The following is a 20,523-nucleotide window of genomic DNA, read 5'->3' on the forward strand; positions in this document are numbered from 1 at the left end:
GCTTCATCTGACCCTCTCTCACAGAGTGCATTAAAATGTCTCATATCTTACATATAGTAATTAAAACCTAGGTGAAGATCCCTACCATTGTGCAAACAAAAACTGATACATTATGAATTCATTTTAAGAAAAAGGTTTATTTGATATTTGGTTTGTGTCTGATTTTAATAGTATTCTAGTGTTAAAAAAAACAAAACAGTGTGACACACGGCAGCCTCATCTAACACGTGTCTTGTGCAAACAAGACTTGAGGTTGTGTAAGACGGCCTTTACATGTGTGAACAAGGAACAGGTTGAGCAAAGACAGGGACATCTTAACTCCGGGGTTGGTGAAACCAGAATTTGAATTCTAAGAGTGCCACCTAGCAGTGAGAAGGAGTATTGTCATTTCTGTGTCATGGTGTCCCATGAAAATGCTGATTTATGGAGGCACAAAACTGTAAAACTTAAGTCAATGGATATCACCATAGTTAAGATAAATACATTGCATATTAAGGTTATATGACTTGAGTAGTTAATAAATGACAACCAACATAATTGTTTAGAGCATAGATGGAATTTCTCATTTAAGAGAGTATAACAACATACAAATAGAGAGAACTTATAGATTTTATTTTGAATTTCTCCTTTAAAAGTAGCTGACCAAGTGCTACAGATTCTAAAAGCTACATGATTCTGCAAACATCATGTGATTTTATTGGTACAGCATAAAAAGGCACAGATAAAATTTACCGAGCCAACTTGACCCAGGGAGTGATGAGACACAGCCAGCCCAAGGACAGTCAGGAGAGAAAGGACAGGGTGATCACACCGTGACGCAAAGACAAAAGACTAAGTCTCATGTCTGTCCATGTAGTTAATAATAATTCCACCGAGAGATGAGGACATGATGAGAGTCAAATAACATTTACCACAAAGTAATGCCGGTAGGTACGTGCACCGGAAATCAAAACATTACTTAGAACAAAATACAAAAAGAAAAAAAGTGTCAGTTGAAAAGCCCTAGTGTCATCAGGTAAAACTCCACCCCAGTGCACTATGTGTGACCGTGGTGTGGTCTGTACCATGGTTTGTAAACATCACAAAAGAAACTAAAACAAACAAAACAAACAAAAAAAATTAAGTAACACTTGTTTTTCTTCAAAATTACAAAAATGATAATTTACCACGTTTGGGTTATGAACAGTACCATTAAAATTGTAGTGTACACTTCCTATACATCAGTGCTCCTTAGGTCATGGCTTGATGGCCAAAGCACATTCTTATCCAAACTCACATGGAGGTAGAAATACTGCCAGAGCCCACTGAGCCAAAACAATATGGTGTCCAACAGTCAAGAGAATATGATTTATCAAAAATGCTGCTGACACCTGTGGGTGAGCTGTGTTGTTTCCAAGGACTTAATAAGCCCAAACTGGAAAACATTCTTGAGATTACATAACTTCCTCCTAAGCCATTAAGAAAATAGCATAACTCTCAAAAAGGAAGGTTCTTCTTTTAAAGTTTTACTTAATGTTTCTTTCAAAAATTTAGTACAGCTATTTTTTTCAATCTTCATATGTAGTGCATATGTTCGTTAAAGAAACAATCGCTCTTTCTGCAATGCGATAAATAATTTATCGAACAACAGAAAGAAGGGATAGAGATGCTGACCTAATCATTCCTACTTTATAGATATCAAATATTGCTGACAGTTATTGTGGCTGTAACAATAACACTGATTAGATGCAATGTATGCCAAACTATTCAAACTTAATCTGCAACACTTTGAATGGATGAGTTCCCTGGATATAGGTATGATTATTTGTCATGCTTCATAGCTACATTCCCATTGTACATGAGACTACCACATATTAGACATGTTATATATTTTAACCCTTTTTCTAGTTCCTTTTGTGATGTTTTCAACTCAATGCATAAGCCTGCCAATCAATTCAGTTTTAGAATTAAAAGAAAAGCCTGGACTGAATAGGAAAAATGTCAGTCGCCCAGGTTTAGACACTGTAGACAGGATACTGTAACACAGAGTAATAATCAACACCAAGAACAACTGTATCGGTCAACAACCCTTTAAAATCTATTAACTTTAGCATGGGATACTTAGAGCCGTGTGCATACTTTGCAGTGATGGAGACCAATACTTACACAACATGTAGATGTGACTATTGTATGGTCTGTTAAATCAAGTATAGATCAAGATAGAGAAGTGGGAGTCTGTCTGAGCTGGAAATAGTGTTTGTGTTATACTGTATGTATCAAAAAGTCTATGGGGAGTCTCTGCATGCACAAAAAGTGCTAGTCATTAACTAGTCGATAGACGTGGTACTGTGCTCCATGTTCACTGGTGGACACTTCAAATACAAAAGCAATGCACAGCAAAGTCTCTTGAGTCTCTCTGTTGGACACCACCTGGGAAGACACACAAGAGCACAAATGTACACAAGTCAGGATTTAATGTTCAACATGTTTTTACATTCAGGAAAGTAGAAAAGCTACTTATAATGTCAATGGCACCAATGTCAGTGGAGTCCAAGCTTTTTGGATTACAAGCGAAATCTGTTTCCTGAACAAGTAGGACTACTAGATAATAAACACAATTTAAAAGTTTAGACAACTTTTTTTGTCATCTGCATTTTTTGCCAGATCTACCCGAGTCACATTGGGTGACTTGAAATGCAGTTAGGTCTATAACAGTAACTAATCCGGTTGAATAATATATTGCCCCCAAAATAATAAGCTTTATTATTGTAATTTTAAGAACAATTTATCTCAGAGCAGATTAATACTTGGATCATCTGTATACAGTTAGTATAAGGTTATCTCTTCCCATCAAATGTATGTTGTACCCTCCTCCTTTGTTGTTGTTGCTGTTGTAACTTATATAAATATAGACACATACTCACTAATACCAACCTGTAAGATGGTGAAATTCTCGAGTACGCTGTTCATCATGTATTTTTCTGGCAGATGTTTAAGTTTGTGAATGAAATTGATCATGTATTCACACATGGGTGAACGATGGATGCGGAACATATACTTCCCTCCTTCCATATGTGCATACTCCGTCTGGATGTTGAGGCAGAACAAACATGCATCAATAACAAATGAGAGATGTCTGATTTGAAACAATGTTGACTCTTAAATATGGAGCTTTTTGTCTTACTTCAACTTTTTCCACCACTTGTTTGCCAAAGGAACAGACCTTTGTTGAGACACTTATAGTTATGTTTTCTGTCCCACTGTATTGGCTGCTCACGCCATAGAAAGCACCAGAACCCTCCTCAACATCACTGCTCAGATCAGCCTACAAGAGAAAAATAATATTATATACATATATAATATTATATATATCATGTATATCATGCATATAATGATATACATAATATATGTATATTATGTGTCAGAAAACGGATACTGCAAAAAGAAGTTCATTGAGCAAATTGAAAAAATAAAAGTTTATCAGACTATCAATACATTATGAAGTGTATATTCCAGTAGCAATGTTTTTCTCCCTCCACAAGGTGGCGTTGGTCTGCCAAATAGTTATTTGATAATATCCATTGAAAAATGTGAAGAAGTCCGTTCTACTCCTGTAATATCTGATTCACTGACTGGCTTAGTGAAATGGCCTTATTCTTTGATTAACGTAAACCTTCAAATTATCATTGTTATTGTGATTTGACTGCTTGTAGGTATTTAATTGTTGTATCAAATGTCTAACGATACCTTGCTCTCTCACAACTTGCTAAAAATGTGATAAAAGAGGACTAACAAGGTCATTTCAAATAATAAAAGATGGAAGGGAGTCTATGTTTTTTACTCACCCAGAACTTGACGAGGAAGAAGGCGTTATGTGGCCCTTTTTCATACAGCTCTTTCAGGCCACCTTTCTTCTCGGAGAACTTGTCATAAATCTGCCTCACGTCTATTGATTCCAATACCGGGTCACTGTAGCCCGGGTTTGATGGGCCAATGTGTACAAAAAGGTGCTTATACTGTAGAAGGAAGTGGACTGATAAGAAAGCAGCGAAGAGATCAACCTGGTTTTCCATTGATGTTTCAAAAGTGACTGTACCGGCTCTCTGTCTCGTTGAGTCTCCATAAAAGCAGAGTACTCCAGAAGCCGTAGTTTTGCTGAGGCAATAGTTCTGTCTTGCCAGACTGGTGCTGCTATTGCGGCAGGGCGAGACGGGGGCAGCGGCTCATAACCTTTCAAAAATTTAAATGATGATGGTAAATGTAATATATCAGTAATCACGGTAAACAAGTCACTGTGTTTGTAGTCATACTTACTGATGGGTGTAGAGACAGGAGCTGATAGTGTAGTGTATGGTGGCTGTGCAAAGGGCTTGATGCTGGAGGTGATAATAGTGATAATAATGCTTAGATATGAAATGAGCATTAAGAAAAAAGGCAACATACAACATCCTTCAATTCTCTTTCTTAACCAACAAAACCGCAGTGATGCTTACTCCTGAGAATGTCCAGGCTGTCCTGGCATTGGGCCAGGCCAAAACTAAACACAAGAAAAAAGAGGATAGCATTACTTAAACTTGTATCTCAAAGGTAGAAAAGAGCAGATGTGTGTGTAAGTCTGTCTCACCCTGACCGGTGGTGGGAAAGGAGTCTGGGGTTTCATTACACTAGCAGACACGATCTGAGCTGAGGACAGGTTGGCTACTGTCTGAAGAGCTTTGTCTTTGGAAACCTGGTCCTGGACGAGAAAGACAAGACAAAGTAATATAAAATGATGATGCACCATCTGGAAAAGTAAAGTACATTTAAGGTCAATATTCCAGAGTCAGCAAACCTTCATGGCCAGTTTAGACAGCAAGCCAGCCAACATATACAATACTTAAGCATGACGCAATAACTATGAGGAAAAAAACAGAACAGAGTGCAAAGCAGATACAGGCAGCTGCCAAAGCAGTAGGTGCACCGAGCTAGTAGGTAACTGGAACCATCATCAGTATCTCTCTAAAGCCACTGAAAAAAAGAGAGCACTGAGCAGAAATTTTGAGTGTGGCAATAGCACTGCATTGTAGACCAGTGGTGATGTGACGTCACCATAAAGCAAAAAGCCTGAAGCGGAAAACTGTAGTTGTATAACCAAAACTTACCAAGTTCATGGCCTATGACAAAGGAGACATGTTATGAATTAACTTCAGCATGATTTCATTTTGAACAAGTCATAGAATATACTTTCATGTGGTAAAGAAAAAAAAACAACCTTATTACAAGATTATAACAATTTTGACACACTTCTTACCTTTTTCAAACAGCCTCAGCTCAAAAATCAGTTTGGGAAATCAGCTAAATCTGTCAGCCAGTGACAGGGGTTTGAGTTCTGAAAAGTGCTGCTATACCAAAAAATTAAATGCTACTTAGAAGGCTAATGTTTGCTGAAAAATTACCTTCTATCATCTAAGTTACAAGAATTAGGAGTTATATTACTATTATAAGAAGCAAGGCCACATATTTTTATCATCTTTTTATAGGTTTTTCAGCATGGAACAAGGAACATGGGGGAGGCTGTGTTTGTGTGTCATGCAATCCTTGTCAATACTGTGTATATCTATAAGAATTAATGACCAAATTCAGTGTCATGCTTTTTGGCTCCAAAATCATATTTAATGATCACATCTTACAGATTATATTTATAGTCTGGGATAAACAAAAGGAAAAAGATGGACAACTGTCTGGCTGTGCTGACGATCCCGACTAGGTTTCAATCATAAGGCTGTCTGAAAAAAAGCATTCTAAAAGTGTAGGAGATTATCTCCTGAAAAAAACTCTCAAAACACTTAAAAAATGCTGATAGTGGCTCTTCTAAAATGTTCAAAACTAAGAGAAACATCTGGTTTCTATGGGAGCACACCACTTTTTGAGATTGTCTATTATAATTTTGTACATTAAGAGCAGGAGGAATAAAATACCACCAGACAACTAATGCCTTAAATACAAATTATTAATACGTCTTTTTTTTTTTTTGCAAAGCAAGACAATCACCACAAAATATGTAGCCGAAAATGCAGTAAAGCATTCATAACAGTTGAGGTTTTTATTTTTAACCTTAGACTTTAAACACTATCAAAATGATTCCAGTTGTGGCTGGAGATGCTACAATCCCTTCATCCATGCAATCTTGGTGCACTGCAACTTTTTCTTAATGAAACCAACCTAAAGTTCTACGCAAGTTAAATGGTATTCAATTCAAAATGGTGTCACAAAGAATACTGATTACAGGGGACGGTAGAACCACAAGAAAAGACAACACAGGAAAGATGTTAAGAACATGGGGAATGATGTGGGAAACGTAGAGCTCGGAAAAGCATCAGGGTAGAAAAAAGAAATTCCTCATGTGCACATGGAGTAAACTGGTGTAGGAGGCATGCATCTATGTGGATTCCACAGCCATGCACGTATTTAGCTCAACTAAGGCATCTATTGCAAATCTTGAAGGCACAAGTCTGAAGACTCATCAACACAATCGTCATGCACTATGATGTTTATAGATAAATACATTTTTTAACGGATGAAAATACATCTGTCAAGTAATACTACAGAAATACTCAGTCTCACGTCTAAACCGAACAGTGCTCTAGAATGAACAAAACCCTTCAAGGCATGCATTTATCTATTTTAGAGACATAATTATGGTCCTTGAACAGTTTCAATTTGGCATATACTGAAGTTCAACTAAGCATAAAAGCACAGGTATAAACACTGACAATTAGCACAAAAGTTCTTTCTGTTTCAACAATTAACCCAGTGAAGAAGCACGAGCAATTCCAGAGTAATGAGTTGATTTTGCTTAAACAAAATAACACCATCACTACATAAACCATTTGTGCTTTTCTTGCTTTTACAAGTCAAAATATCAATGAAAGTGACCGATGATATGCATAACTTTTCATGCACTGGATTTTACTTCCCAATAGCATTTTCTGAGGTCTGATGGTATGATGTCGAACTTACAGATGTCAACATTTCATGTAGTAACATTGATCAAGATTAAAAATACATGAAATTCTCACATTACCTACACATTTGAATAAATTACTGATCAAAACATTGCATTGTTAATTTCAAATAAATTACAGTCAGACATTCGATTGTGTTGAAGTGGATATCTGTAGCCATGACTGTAAAGGCCTGTGGTAGTGTGAACCACATTTTTTCTGGTGCCAAATTACATGATACATCTTTATGTTTAATTAATGTTACCCAACACAAACAATGAATTTTCAAAAAAAGAGTGTGGAAAGAAGTTTTCCCAGGCTTACAAAAATTCTATTATTTGTCTAATGGAAAAGGGTGATAACGGAGTCCAGACGGCCCGTCAAATGGAATTTCATGTCTCGATTCACGACTTGAAAATACACTTTTACGAGGAGCACCTCAGTAATGGCAGAACAATCTATTAGTATTGAACTTCCACCAGACTTTTAACTGCTCTTAGCTTTTTTCAAGACCATGTCAGTCACTCAGTCTGATTCAGTTAAGATGGATTTGGGCATGCAGAGCATGTGTACCTTGAGCTTAGACTGAATTTCACGAGACTTTCTCTTGGCCAAGACTTGCAGGTGACTAGAGACCTGAAGGAGAACAGTATGAAGGAAAAAGGATGGGAGGAAAGAGGAAAGGAAAAGAAGAGGGGATGTAAGTACAGGGGGAAAAGGGGAGTTGTGGTGTTGGAACCCACCTTGATGCTTGCCTGGTATTCTCGTACCCTTTTACGTGCCAGGACCTGAATATGACTAGACACCTATGGGATTAGGGTTAATATGGTGACAGAAAGAAAAGAAAAAATGAAAATGTGATATTTTTTTTTTAGCACTTAATAAATGTGACCCGTTAGGAATAATATTAACATGGAAAATGCATGACAACAAAAGAAATAAACAGGTCATCTGCATCTAGCACATCACTCTATACAAACCACAAAGGGTTTTTCAAAACCATTCATGCATACCTGTTTGCGTGTGCGTGTCTTTCCTGTCCGCAGCTTGATATACCGAGCTATCAGCTCATTTCGGCCTAAAACGGGTTAAAAAAATTAGTAGACAGCACAGAGCACACATCTCATTCCTCCTGATCATTCGTCTCTCTCACACACTCTACATGGTTCGATCCAACTCAGACCATTTATTTATTTAAATGACAATATAATGGTCAATATTTTCACATTTCTGTTTTTTCAATTTAAAAATCAATTTTCTCATTTCATTTCTTAGTTGATGTTATATTAGCCTTTCGAAACTAAGTAAATGGTCTTGATAGTTTGTGATAAGGCCCCTCCCACAAAAAAAGATCCATTCCTTCAATAAGACAGAATAGATGAAGCTGACATTATTGAATATCAGAAGGTGTAATTAAGCACAATTACCAAGTAGATCTGTATTTTTTTTCACACTACATTTTGGGTTATAGTTAAAATTTAAAGAGAATACCAACTGAATGCTAGTGTGCATTTGTCTTCACAAAAATTAGCATTGATTAAATATCAAATTGTACCATAAGTCCTCCATATCTTTAGGCATAAACACAAGAAATATTCATGTAGATATTCATGATATTCCATTTTAAATATGAATCATGTCAATTGTGTGGCATGTCTTTGTATACAGAGTTTGGGTTACTTTGGTCTAATCTGGCCATCCTGGCTGGCAGAGGTTCTCAGCAGATGAATAAGGCTCTCAAAACTGTGGTCATTTGACTGCCTTGTCAACCATTTCTATCTGTGCCTCACCCAGCGTTCATCAGCTACATATTTAAAAAAAACACTCCTATTCAGTAATGCAAATGTCAGAATCAAAAGACATAGAAGATAACGGTGATCAGTGGAAGCTTCCCCAACAGAGTCCAATCCACACCTGAGACCATTTATCTGAAATACACATGGACTAACACCATCAACTCACCATCGTTATTTCTGGGAAGTGGTACAATGCTGAGTCACATCAGCACTGATGATTTACCAGAACACAGATTTTCCCCAAATCAGGGGGGTGCTGACTCACACCTAAGCCTGCCATCATTCTCAAAACAGGATGGATGCCTTCTCCACTGCTCCACAACATTTTTTGTTGTTGAAAAGAAAATTTTGACTTCCACTAAATGAAAAACAAATTTTAAACCCGACTGATTTTATCATAAATCAGAGCAAAGGAATGAATTTTCCCAGAAAACACTATAAGGGGATCAGAGCCCTTAATCACAGGGGTCACTTGAAGATTGTGTACATCTTAAGACAACTGTCACTTTCCTGCTGTCCACATAATATAATAATGAACATATTTCTCAAGTGTTTCCAGCAATGTACAGTACAAAGGATAACACTAGGACAATGAAATTGAAAAAATATAGACGCACATATTCATTGATTTATTCTACCTATCCTCTAGAGAGGTGCACAACATGACTTGGGGCTTACAATCAACCTAATACCTGTTTTTGGACTGTCCATCTGTGATAAAGTAGAACACAACAACCACAGTACTTCATCAGAAAATAAATTTGTTGTAACAACAACAACGACCTCAGTGAGTCTCAGGTTTTGTCGGCTCACTCTTCAAAATTGCACTTTTAAAATGACTATAAAATAGCCTTGGTTTATATGGCCAGATAATGCTTTTACTGTTTATCTTGCAGTAAAGTATCTAGGGGAAAAGATGAATGAGGCGAGTTGAAAAGTTAATTTTTGACAGGTGTAGTTCAGAAGAGAAAGGAAAAGCTCACTTGCACTGAAGCATAACCAATACCTAGATTGAGGACTGGGAATACTTTGGTGTTGTAATTTCCTTGTGTTACTACCTGAACTAATTGATGGATTTTTTTTTTCCCCAAATTTACTTCCCTGATGGAGGCAGATCATTTGTAGCCAATATAAAATAGAATTACAAGCAATGTTCACATACCTTTTTGGCACTACCTTTCAATTGATGGTTAACTGTTATGTATATGATGCAAAAACCTAAATGCTCTTTTCAATTTCTGATGAAACCATAGGGCTGTTAGCATTTAATGTAATCGTGTGAATCACATCATACACAGTCTGACAGAAATATTATCGAACAAACACCAAAACATGTATATCAATAAGGGTTTGGTAAAGGTGCCTGTGAATTATGAATGTGTTTGCCAGGGGATTATCTTTGCTTCTTGGGAAGGAATCGGGGTGGTCAACAATGTTCTTGCCCTCAAAAGGAGTCAATGCCACAAGGCTGAATCAGACTTTCCTTTTCTGACGCATGTGATCACATATCTCATCTCACTCACACATTTACTAAATGCTCAACACAGTCTTTTAGGGATGTTGGTTACAAGCCAAGCCCTACATTAAGGTTTTAAAAATATATCGTGCTCTACTCACAGGCAGTGTGAGAGAAAAAAAAAACAACCCAAAACAAGTCAAGCAACTTCTTCTGAATGATAATATGGAACAGATTTCACACTGACAGAATTTAACTGCCTAAACACCATGGGGTCTCCCAAAATACCTGAAAAACTAAGATAACCTGAGTACAAACTATGAGTTTGTGGGATCAACCCTGTGCAGATCACTGGGGACTTTAGGGAGTTTACACTCTTTGTACTTCTGGTGAGTTGAAGAAATCAGCGTATGGAAAGGGCACGAGATTTTACTAATTCCGTGTTCCAAGTATTTATATATTCTCAGTTGTGAAAATCTCATGAATAAAAATCCAATATTATTTGATGAAGAGACTATTTGATTGTTATTTTCAATTTGAGTAAAATTTTGAGAATGAATGTGATTTTATTACATGATTACTTTGAGATTACTTACCAATTTCCCACTAACTAAATATTACCCCATTCCAAGTTTTGCAAATCAAAATACAGTATAAAAAATTTGATACGAGGAAGTAATTAACAGGTAAATTTCTAGCAGTTAAAGTCCCATCGAGGTAGGCCAGCATTTGCTAAAAAAAGAGTAGGTTGATGGTGACTGTGAATTTTTTTGTTTGTGCATACCGTTCTCCTTGCTCGCAGCACATACAGGAATTCTGACTCAGTTAGACCCACGGTGTACATATTGATCATCCAATCACAAATGACCAGCGGGGTGTAGGAAGATAACAGCTACAGGGCACTCTCCATGAGTAAACTTGTTTCACTATTTATTCAAATGCCTTTATAATGCAGGGTCACACAACAATTTTGATGATATACTTCATTCACAGCTATATGCCTCAACCAATTTTTATTTCCCTTAATATGGATCTGAACACCTTAATGTCCAATTTTGTGGGCCATCTAGTCAACTTGACTAATGACAGCTTGATGACTTGAAAAGAGTTTAGCTGGAGCAGCCCTGCAAAGTAAGCTAAAACAATATTTTGTCTGAAGCCATTCAGAGACTCTGTCACTTCACATGAAACTCCACATGCTTCATCATAAATGTATAGACTAAGGTCAGGCCTTTTATTAAAATACAGACAACTTTTAATAAGATGCTTTAATGCGTTCAGACAGAAATGTGTGTCTTTACTTACCATACATCTTTCCCTCATCTGAAAGTATGATCTTTCTCCTGCCACAGGGAGGGTAGATAGCCAGGGCTTCCTGGAAGCTCTGCTCAATGTCTGGACTCCACACACCCTCTGGGTCCCCATCCAATCCACGATCTGCCCCATCAGCTAGTCCATCTCCATCACCACCTTCCTCCTGCGCCCCATCAGGGCTGCCACGGCAACTCCACTCCGACGCAATGATGACGGCTCCAGTCACAGCACACCTTGAAAATAAAGAACATTTCTGATTAATAAAGAAAGCTATTTGTAGTTTATCCCAGTTCATTTTGATTCGTTTTCATGGTTGGTTATTTACTATTAAGACTTACGTGCCAAAATATTTACTTTACAAATGAGAGGAACTTTACTTTCGTGTGAACATCAGTAGTAGTTTATAAAGCACAAATGACTACCTACAAAACCAATTCAAATGATCAACTTGTATTCGGAATGAAATGAAAAACACGATATTTGACCTAGAATCTAGAAAAAAGTCAAAACAAAATGTTATTTCATTGATATTTGCTGCAGCAGATAAAATTAAAAAAGCTTTTGCCAAAATCTAATTTTGTCAGTGGTTGCAATTTCAAAGCATATGGCTCATATACGTGCCCTCCACCAAAAATAAATAAAGCACTTATTGGACATGAAGTCCCACAAGGAGAAATCTAGAGAAAGCATTGCTCGCTTAATCAGCAACACCGATTGCAGGTCTAACATGTAAACACGCAAAGCACACTTTCTGTAAACTTCAATGCACACTATGTTAATTGAAATGAGAGAAGACAGTTTTACTATTGTCTCTGTAAAAACACCCTTTCATCGTTTTTCTCAGTTACACACAGTCTGATGGATCAGAGAACTGAGCAAGGCTGCATTTTGATAGAAATCATGGATCTCAAATGTATCTCATATTTTATCAAGACTGAGATCAGTTTAATCTGAAGTGGCAAATGACATTATATATGTCAGACTTTGCCTTTCAAGTTGGGCTAGTATCACATCAGCCATAATATCTGAGAGTATCTAAGTCATAGTATCTGCATGTTGCAATGTTGTCTGGCGACTGATATGCAACTGAAAGAGCAGAAGCACAATTTTTCTATTATTTCATCTGATCTAAGAGCATTTCTTTCTGTTTTCCACCTAACAAAAACATATGCCTTGTTTACATCTGAGCAAGAGATGATGCAATTGGTCTAGGTTAATCTCACGCCACTTGATACTTAAAACCAGGGAGGAATATTCCCGATGTTCATACAATGGATTTGTCAGCAATGAAACAATGTCAAATCGGCTGAATTTGTGTAGTCTGATCCCAGCATTAGTCATTTTCCTTGGCAAATAATTCTGGAGAAACTAGTAAACGCGATACTTACTTCGTATTAACGTCCAGAGAAGCCTGAAACTTTGCCTGCATCGGCCACATGAGGAAATTACACATTCTTTTGTTATTGTTGAAGATGCTCCAAGACTCCTCAAACATAAGCACACATATGCAACATGAACGCTGCCTGATGTGTAATGTTTTCCAGAGTGTGGCTAACATGGTCCCTGCCATAGTAGAACCACAAAGGATCAGTGTGGTCGCACAGCTTCCCCTGCTGTGGTGGGGCTTATTGGACACACTACGCAGGGCTTTCCTATTTTCAATCACTGCTGACAGGACTGAGCTGTTGCCATGGAGATCAGACAGACTCAGTTGAGATGGTTAGGAGAGAGCAAAGTCTAGAAGAACATTCTGATATACAAGGGGAGGAGATGTGACAGACTTGAAAGTTGCATTGTGCAAGAAGTCTGCAACTTGAAATATTGTGTTCCTTTCAGGTCTGTTAATCTTAACTGGATCTGATTAACTCAATAACTCTATTTGGGGTCAGAGAGACCTGTTTGTCTTACTTTTAATTGGTTTAGAAGCATTTCTAATTGGCATTATAAATTACTCCGAAAGAGAAAATTATAGTCAGGTAACCAACTTTAACTTACTTGCTTTTAAATTCTGGAATTTTTTTTATTTGAGACCTCAAAATGCTTTCAACTTATACAAATTGATATTGACTTGTGTGATAATGGGTCATATTAGGCATGTAAAAGTCCCTTATTTGGTAGATGGCAGAAATGTTTATGTCATATTCATTCATTAGTTCTAACTGGATCTGAAAAAAGACAAAGAGGGGACACAATCAACCAAGTTTTAAGAAATGCTAAGAAATGCAAGGAAGGAAATGAAGTCAACAAACAGTCTGGTTTAGAATAGGTGATGAGATGACAGTAAACTGTCGGAGGTAATGGCAGGAGTTGGAGAACGATGATGATGATAATGACGATGATGATGATGATGAAGATGGAGTAGTGTGATCCTTGTTATGGTACTTGTCAGAGTAGTGGCAATGCAAGGAAAGACAAGACTAGGGCATATGGCTCTGCCACTTTCAATATAGCACACTGTGGCCAAAAGGTCAGGAGTTTGTTGCAGTGGGGAGCCGGTATAGCAGTGGGCTAAATAAAGCAATGAGCTCAGCAAACACTGACTGACACACACACACACACACACACACACACACACACACACACACACACACACACACACACACACACACACACACACATATCCTGGAATGGGAACACCGCTGACATTATGAGGAGCCATACTACATTTCATCACTGTACTTTTAAGATGTCCACGGCCTTTCAGCTGATTTAACGCTGCGGGCGTTTGTTTGTAGACTGCAAGTTTAAAACACACGGATTAACCAGTTTGATACATCAATCAATCCGGGCAATTACGAAAGGCGGCATTTCTCCTTCAAAGTCTGCCGAACCTGTGGGACCAGTTTTACACGTCTGAGAAAAAAACGTCCTGGATAGCAAGAAATGAATCCCATCTGCTAGCATGTGGAGGGAAAACGAAATCACACTTCCAACGGTTGGAAGACATTAAGACCAAAAAAGTGAGCGGCGTGAGGCAAGTCGCCTTTTAATCCGCTCAGGAAGGCAAACTCAAAACTAAATTCACGTAGAAGTTCTGAAAACATCGTAGAAAGTCAGAGGAATTCAACGTCAAACGTCTAACTCAATTTTTGAGCGGATATATCACGGTGCTAACACTCTCGGGCTGACATGCTAGGTGGTTAGCTTACAGGCTAATACTATCCCAACAAACTAAAACTAAGTCGGGAGAGACGCCGGGGGAGAGGGGGGGCACTATGTGAAATTTCACCAAGCTTGAACGAGGAAATTACAAGAGAACTCCTCGTAATACACACGAGGTTCTGAATCAGCGAAGCGGCGGCAGAGAAATGCGAAATATGACAAATATCCCAAAACTTCCAGCTCACACACACGACGCGGGGCAGCAGCTGCAGCGTGAAAGTTGCAGGCGCACAACAAAGAACTATTTGCGAGGAGCACTCACCTTCCAAAAGCCTCCGCCGCGGCGCCGCGACGCGGACACACTCTTCGCCCCACCCGGATGGATACACTTCCCGGCGGGAAGACGCGCGGACAGAGAGAGAAGGCAAAACAAAAACAAAAACAATCGCGTTTGACAGAAAAAGGAGGAATGCCAAGTATGAGTTTGGTATGAAATCAACGCGCGGAGGAAAAAAAAAACGCACAGAGGCGTGGCGTCGAAACACGCGCACACGCAAAAAAAAGTTCTGTGGGTCGCGGCTGAAACTCCTCCCATGATTTCGGCCTCCTGAGTTTTGTAGATGGGCTAGTGTCGTTGTTCTTAAATAATAGAAAGAAAAAAAAAACAGATTGTATCTTAAATCAACCTCAGACATCTGTATTTATCACCAGTGTGACTAATGTGTTTTAATCTACAATGCAAGGCAGGTCAGTGGTTGTAATCCCTTCATATCGGTCTGCTTGTTAGAGTTAACTCATATACACTAAGAAGTTGCTCACCGCTAACGGCTAATTGTGTTGAAAAGCCCCCAACAAAGAAATAAAAAAAGTTTATTTAGCTTTAATTTAACTTTTAAGTAGTTCTAATTTTGATAGCTTTTACGCAGACTAGATTCAAAATGTGAAATCAGTGCTGCTTTCATATCAAAGTGCAGTTAATTGACTCAAATTTAAGATTCAAAGTGTTTATTGTCATAGGTACAGAATGGAAACGTGTTTCCCCGTACAATTGAAATTCTACGGTGTCCATAGTGAGGCAAAATAGGAAGAAAAAAAATCAACAAACAATAAATAATAAGCATATTACTAAAATGAGATCAAATCACCCTTTAGCAGGGTAGGGATCTGCTGCGGGGCTCTGGACCCCATTGAAGTAACACCTGCACATTGTCTTGTCTTAAATAGATTTTTTTTTTTATTATTATTTATTTATTATTATTTTTTTATTTATATAAAGGCATTAGTAAATAGACACATTGAATCAGTGATCATTGTAATCTAAAAGGTGCACTGGGATTTTTCTGGATGTTATGGTAAGTTGAAAGCACAGTTGTTATTTGCAAAAGGTTGCTTGTAAACATGGTCATATTTGTCGGTATTACATATTTATTGTGTCAATAAAAATCCGCACAGAACTTATTTCATCAGTAGTTTCTCTGTTGTCTTTGCATTTGACATGTTGTTGATTTAGTTTCTACACATCTTGCCTCTCAAACCCCCTTGGGGATCCAAAGAAGCTTGAGCCACCCTGGGTTAATAGTTTACATCATTTCCAGTATTAATCTCCCATAATGACAAGGTGTGCGTAATTAGAGGGAAAAGCTCTACCCACACAGCAGCGCTCAACAGTCATTCCATTGTAGAATGAGATATAATGGCCTCTTGACAAGACGTCACGAGACTGACAGAGCGACTTAAAACTTAAATCTTACTCTTAACATGCCTCTAACCGCTGACAATAAGCTCCTTCTCAATGGAGGAGATTAGAAGTAAACATCTGATCTGGAATCCTCGGTGTCCCACTGGTTCTGTAGTCCCGGTTACACTTGGACCTATTTTTATTCACTGAAATCAGATCAGTGCCGGTCAGTTTTGGTGCAGAACATTTTCTAGACTTGAGTGCCCTCCCACCCCCCTTCTCTGCACTTCGGTTCGAGAAGGGTCTGAAGTGATGTGATGTGGCATAGAAGTGACAGGAGTGGGAAGATTGGTAATGAGAAATTTCAGAGGATTTTTGGGGGGAAGGAGAGGAAAGGGATCAGGTTCGGGGAGGGGGGTGGGGGGGTGTTAACCTGTTGACGTCCTTCTGGACTGCTGCTGCTCCTCTCACAACCACTGGAAGGCAGTGTTATGCAATTAATTGGTTTTTCAATAAATAAGCAGCTTTTGGCAGCATTTTAAACAAATTCAACATGATTTGCTATTGCTCACATCAATATAGTCGGTGTAGGATGGTGTAAATTCAAATATATTGTGGAAAAAAAACTAATAAGTTACTCTGGAATAATTAAGACCTGAATTGATGATAAGCTTAAGCTCCCGAGACCGACGGATTTCTGAGGAACAATTAAAACGAGGATCGACCACTGAACTGTTAGAATTCAGCATGAATTATTTCATTTTGTGATTCATGTGTTACTTACAGTTTTAAAATAGTGGTGTGGTTACTGGTCTCCCAGACATGAATATGTGATAAGCTTCTCTACATTAACACTTATTGCTGGACAAACACTGAGAGGACTATCAAGTAAAACATAATACAGTGAACTGACACACAGTCATAGTTTTGTGAAACGCTTACGCTTACAGAAGCCCTGTGAGAACGTACATTGGAATTTATTTATTACTTAACTCAAGTATGTAGTGGAAAATCAGGTTCAAGAGAAGATGACAGATTTTGAAGTCATCTCTTATAGCCGCAGCTCCATGGCTTTGCCACTAGATGTAGCGAGAACACAAGAGGGTTGGTTCCTATTACTCAAGGTCCTCAAGGAAGTTTCTTTTTGCCCTGGTTCTCAGCCTACCTGAGAGGAAACGATTATTTTCGGTCTTCTATTGTCTCAAAATGTCTTCATTCTGTCCTCTGTTGACCGTATTTGAGATTTATTGATGTATTTCCTGAATGTTTGTACATGTTTAACTCCAGGCCTGTATGCTCCATGCTGCATAAAAGAAAAACGGAATAACAAAACAAAAAGAAAAAAAAGAAGACGAGCTTTAGGTACGGTAACTAATCATGTTTTCAGCCAATCAATATGTTAGTTGAACTTGCAGTGTGTTGACTGAGTTTAACTCTCTAATTTCAATGGACTTTTTCCTCTTTCATTACTGAAAAAAGAACAGAGACATTAAAAGTTGGTTCTTTTTGGTTTGTTAAATAGTCATATTTATACATAGCATTAACCAGATATGATAAACATATGCATTTGGGCAGCAAGGTAGCTGTAATATATATTAGCCACAGCTAAAACTGCAATTTTATGCATTTCATTATAAATCACATGGTTTGTAAAATGAACATCTGAATGTTCTTATAAATGTTGTTTCAGCCTCGTCAACCTGTTAGTTTGCAGAAATTATTCCAATGTTCGCATGGAGAAACACACATGGGCTAGATTGGACCACTTGTCCTTATTGTTTTCACTTTTGAAACTCATTCACTCTTCCTCTAGTAAATATTTGGAATTTATTCGGGGGAAATCAACAAGAAAATGATGGGATTGGGGGCCTTAATTCTGCATTATATTATTATATCACAATGGTCACAACGTATCACAATGGCCTACATCAAATTTATAATGTATTTGATAAGTAGAACAACTTTAATTCTTGCTTTGACCCCTTGCGTCATGGAAGGAGAGGGCCAATGAGTATTTTGATATTGTAACTCAAAATGCAACCAAGAAGTGATGAGTGGAAAAAAACGTTACATTTTTATCAAGTTCTGAAGTGACGCTTTTTTAAGTCCTGGTCTTACTTCCACTAAGTCTCTGGGAAGACCCCAGAGGTATCTATCTAACCAGAAAGGAGCTTTCACTTTGAGAAATTCAGTCATACTGAAAATATGTCAACAAAAGACTTCTTTAAATCAAACTATATCTTTGATCACTAAATGTAGGATAAAGAAGAGTGTCTCTCATCTACTTTTTTCATATTAACTAAATTAATTACAAATGACGATAACGCTTCTTACTGTCTCTGTCTGTCAGTAAAATTTAAAAGTTCATGTTTAAACATTATACCTATGGGAGATTATGCTCATGGTTTTCTATTTAAAATGAATTTTCATTTGGAAATCAAAAGAGAATATATGGCCCAATGATTGAAAAATAGAGATACTTGTTCTCTAACATTGCAGAATTCAGATTCACAGAGGGGAAAGTGAGTTTGCAGTAACTTTAAAACCCCCACCATTGCAATGAAACCTGGATTTTCATTTTGAAACCAACGTGTCCATATCAATGTATTTTTTAATGCGAGAAACAGAGCTGCTTTGGCGATTGATTTTATGAGAAATAACAAGGCGATATTTCCCTGCCTGAACTGGGCGTGATCACCTAAACAGTGTTATCTGATTCAGCTGTCACAGTCAGTTAAGGCAAGCCTGATATTAAGACCCCTGCAAAGCCTTTTGATATTCTGCATGAAAGTTGAAGGATTTTCACATTTGTTTTTTTTTCATACCAAATTAGATCGAGACATGCCACCTCTCATTTAAGCTGTAAATATGCCGAAACGATAACGTTAACCGCCCATCATAGGCCGCTATCTTTGTATGTATGACATAGAAATGGTCATTACATTAAGGGTGCAACTGCCTTGACAACTGTACACTACAGTCTAGCAGTGACTATATTTGTCCTCCCCTCTTTCTCTCTATTGCAAAGGGACAGGAGAGTCAAGAGTTGGAGGGTTGCCAAAAGAGGCCGGTCCGCCATGCAGCTGAAACTTTTACAAGCAGGAAGAGACGCGGGGAGCGATTGAAAAAGAAAAGGACGAAAAGAAAAAGTGAGAGAGACATCTGAGCTCCTTTTCTCTGCCTCTCCCCGTCTCTCCCTTGTCTGTGTGTCTCTGTCTCGAGTCTTTTCTTATTCCTCTTTAAAGCCATACTGTATTTGCCCGCCTTCATTGGCAGGGGGTAAGTGTAGGGCTGGAGGACAGAATGGGAGGGGAGGAGAGGGGGACTTTGGGTTCAGAGAGTTCAGCTGAGGAGAGAAATAAATTCATAAACAACAAAGGAGACGTGACGTCAGGTTGAGGGGCTGTCCAAGCTGCTGGCTGAATCTGAGCCTCCATGGAAGAACCGGATTGTTCGTACCACGTGTGTATTTGTGTGTGTGTGTGTGTGTGTTTGCGTCTGTGTCTATGAGAGTGTTTGTATGTTTGAGTATCTGTGTCTGTGTGCCTGGGTACAGTACGAAACTCTGTGTATGTGTGTGTGTGTGTGTGCTATCTCCACAAAAAGAATCGTGTGGAGTTTAAGCAGAGAAACTGGACTATTGTGGTCTGTTTTGTCTCAGCGGTGAGTGCCTGAGGACTGGGAGAACCCTCCAAGTTTGTGTGTGTGTGTGTGTGTGTGTAGTTTAGCTTTGAGGACTTAATTACACGGGTATTACAGAACCTCAAATGAAACATCAACTGTCTTTCTTACGGACTCGATGAGATTTAATCTCGTCTGAAATTGGCCCGAGCGAACGTTCGAATGCATTTCGGATGAAAAAAAAATTGTTTCTATTGTCAGTTATTTTCAAATTCAATGTCATTTCCAGCGTGAGCTCAGATTGGTCGGCTCGTGTTCGGTTACGTGCTTAAAACGCCTCCGATTGGTCTGCAGTCGGACTACAGTCGGACGGCCATTTATGACTAGATGGATTTATGCGTTTGCTGTTAGTGACTGAGGTCACCGAGAGGGAACTTTTTCGCGGATCCGCCTCGATGTTCGTCCGTCTTGCCGGTGAGAGAAAGCAAAAGGAGATCCAGGAAAGATGCCAACGGCTGAAAAAAGTTGCGTTCAGCGAAATATCCGCCCTCTTCGTTCATTGATTCATTTAGCTGAACTCCTTCAAAACCCCTC

The 20,523-nt window shown here is 38.3% G+C and overlaps 1 protein-coding gene across 8 annotated transcripts; it reads right to left on the bottom strand.

The window, feature by feature from the left end:
• Nucleotides 1–591: 591 nt before the first annotated feature.
• On the bottom strand, nt 592–13,333 carry tead3a (TEA domain family member 3 a). Of its 8 annotated transcripts, none has more exons than XM_086141494.1 (14): nt 12,917–13,322; nt 11,520–11,761; nt 7,976–8,040; nt 7,706–7,768; nt 7,536–7,598; nt 5,121–5,132; nt 4,610–4,714; nt 4,473–4,516; nt 4,294–4,355; nt 4,076–4,209; nt 3,825–3,995; nt 3,164–3,304; nt 2,914–3,066; nt 592–2,409 (listed from the first exon to the last, which is right to left on the bottom strand). In XM_086141494.1, exons 1-14 carry the CDS (start codon nt 13,096–13,098, stop codon nt 2,296–2,298), a joined length of 1,551 nt encoding a protein of 516 aa, XP_085997620.1. In that variant the 5' UTR covers nt 13,099–13,322; the 3' UTR covers nt 592–2,295. The 8 variants fall into 8 exon arrangements, with proteins under 8 accessions (XP_085997620.1, XP_085997618.1, XP_085997621.1 ...); XM_086141492.1 differs by having other exon boundaries at nt 4,604–4,714; nt 12,917–13,214; XM_086141495.1 differs by lacking the exon at nt 5,121–5,132 and having other exon boundaries at nt 4,604–4,714; nt 12,917–13,327.
• Nucleotides 13,334–20,523: the final 7,190 nt, after the last annotated feature.

Source organism: Fistularia commersonii, chromosome 34 (genome assembly GCF_037954325.1).
Source record: "Fistularia commersonii isolate RoL2024-O1a breed Wild chromosome 34, RoL_Fcom_v1.0, whole genome shotgun sequence".
Classification (NCBI taxonomy): domain Eukaryota; kingdom Metazoa; phylum Chordata; class Actinopteri; order Syngnathiformes; family Fistulariidae; genus Fistularia; species Fistularia commersonii.

Bases quoted from the DNA above. Each gene is read 5' to 3' on its own strand.
- tead3a (XM_086141492.1), bottom strand. From the start codon at position 13,098: ATGGCAGGGACCATGTTAGCCACACTCTGGAAAACATTACACATCAGG. The intron at 4,517-4,603 runs GTGAGACAGACT...TCTTGTGTTTAG, and splicing joins CTTTCCCACCACCGGTCAGG to TTTTGGCCTGGCCCAATGCC. The intron at 4,356-4,472 runs GTAAGCATCACT...TATCACCTCCAG, and splicing joins CAGCCTGGACATTCTCAGGA to CATCAAGCCCTTTGCACAGC.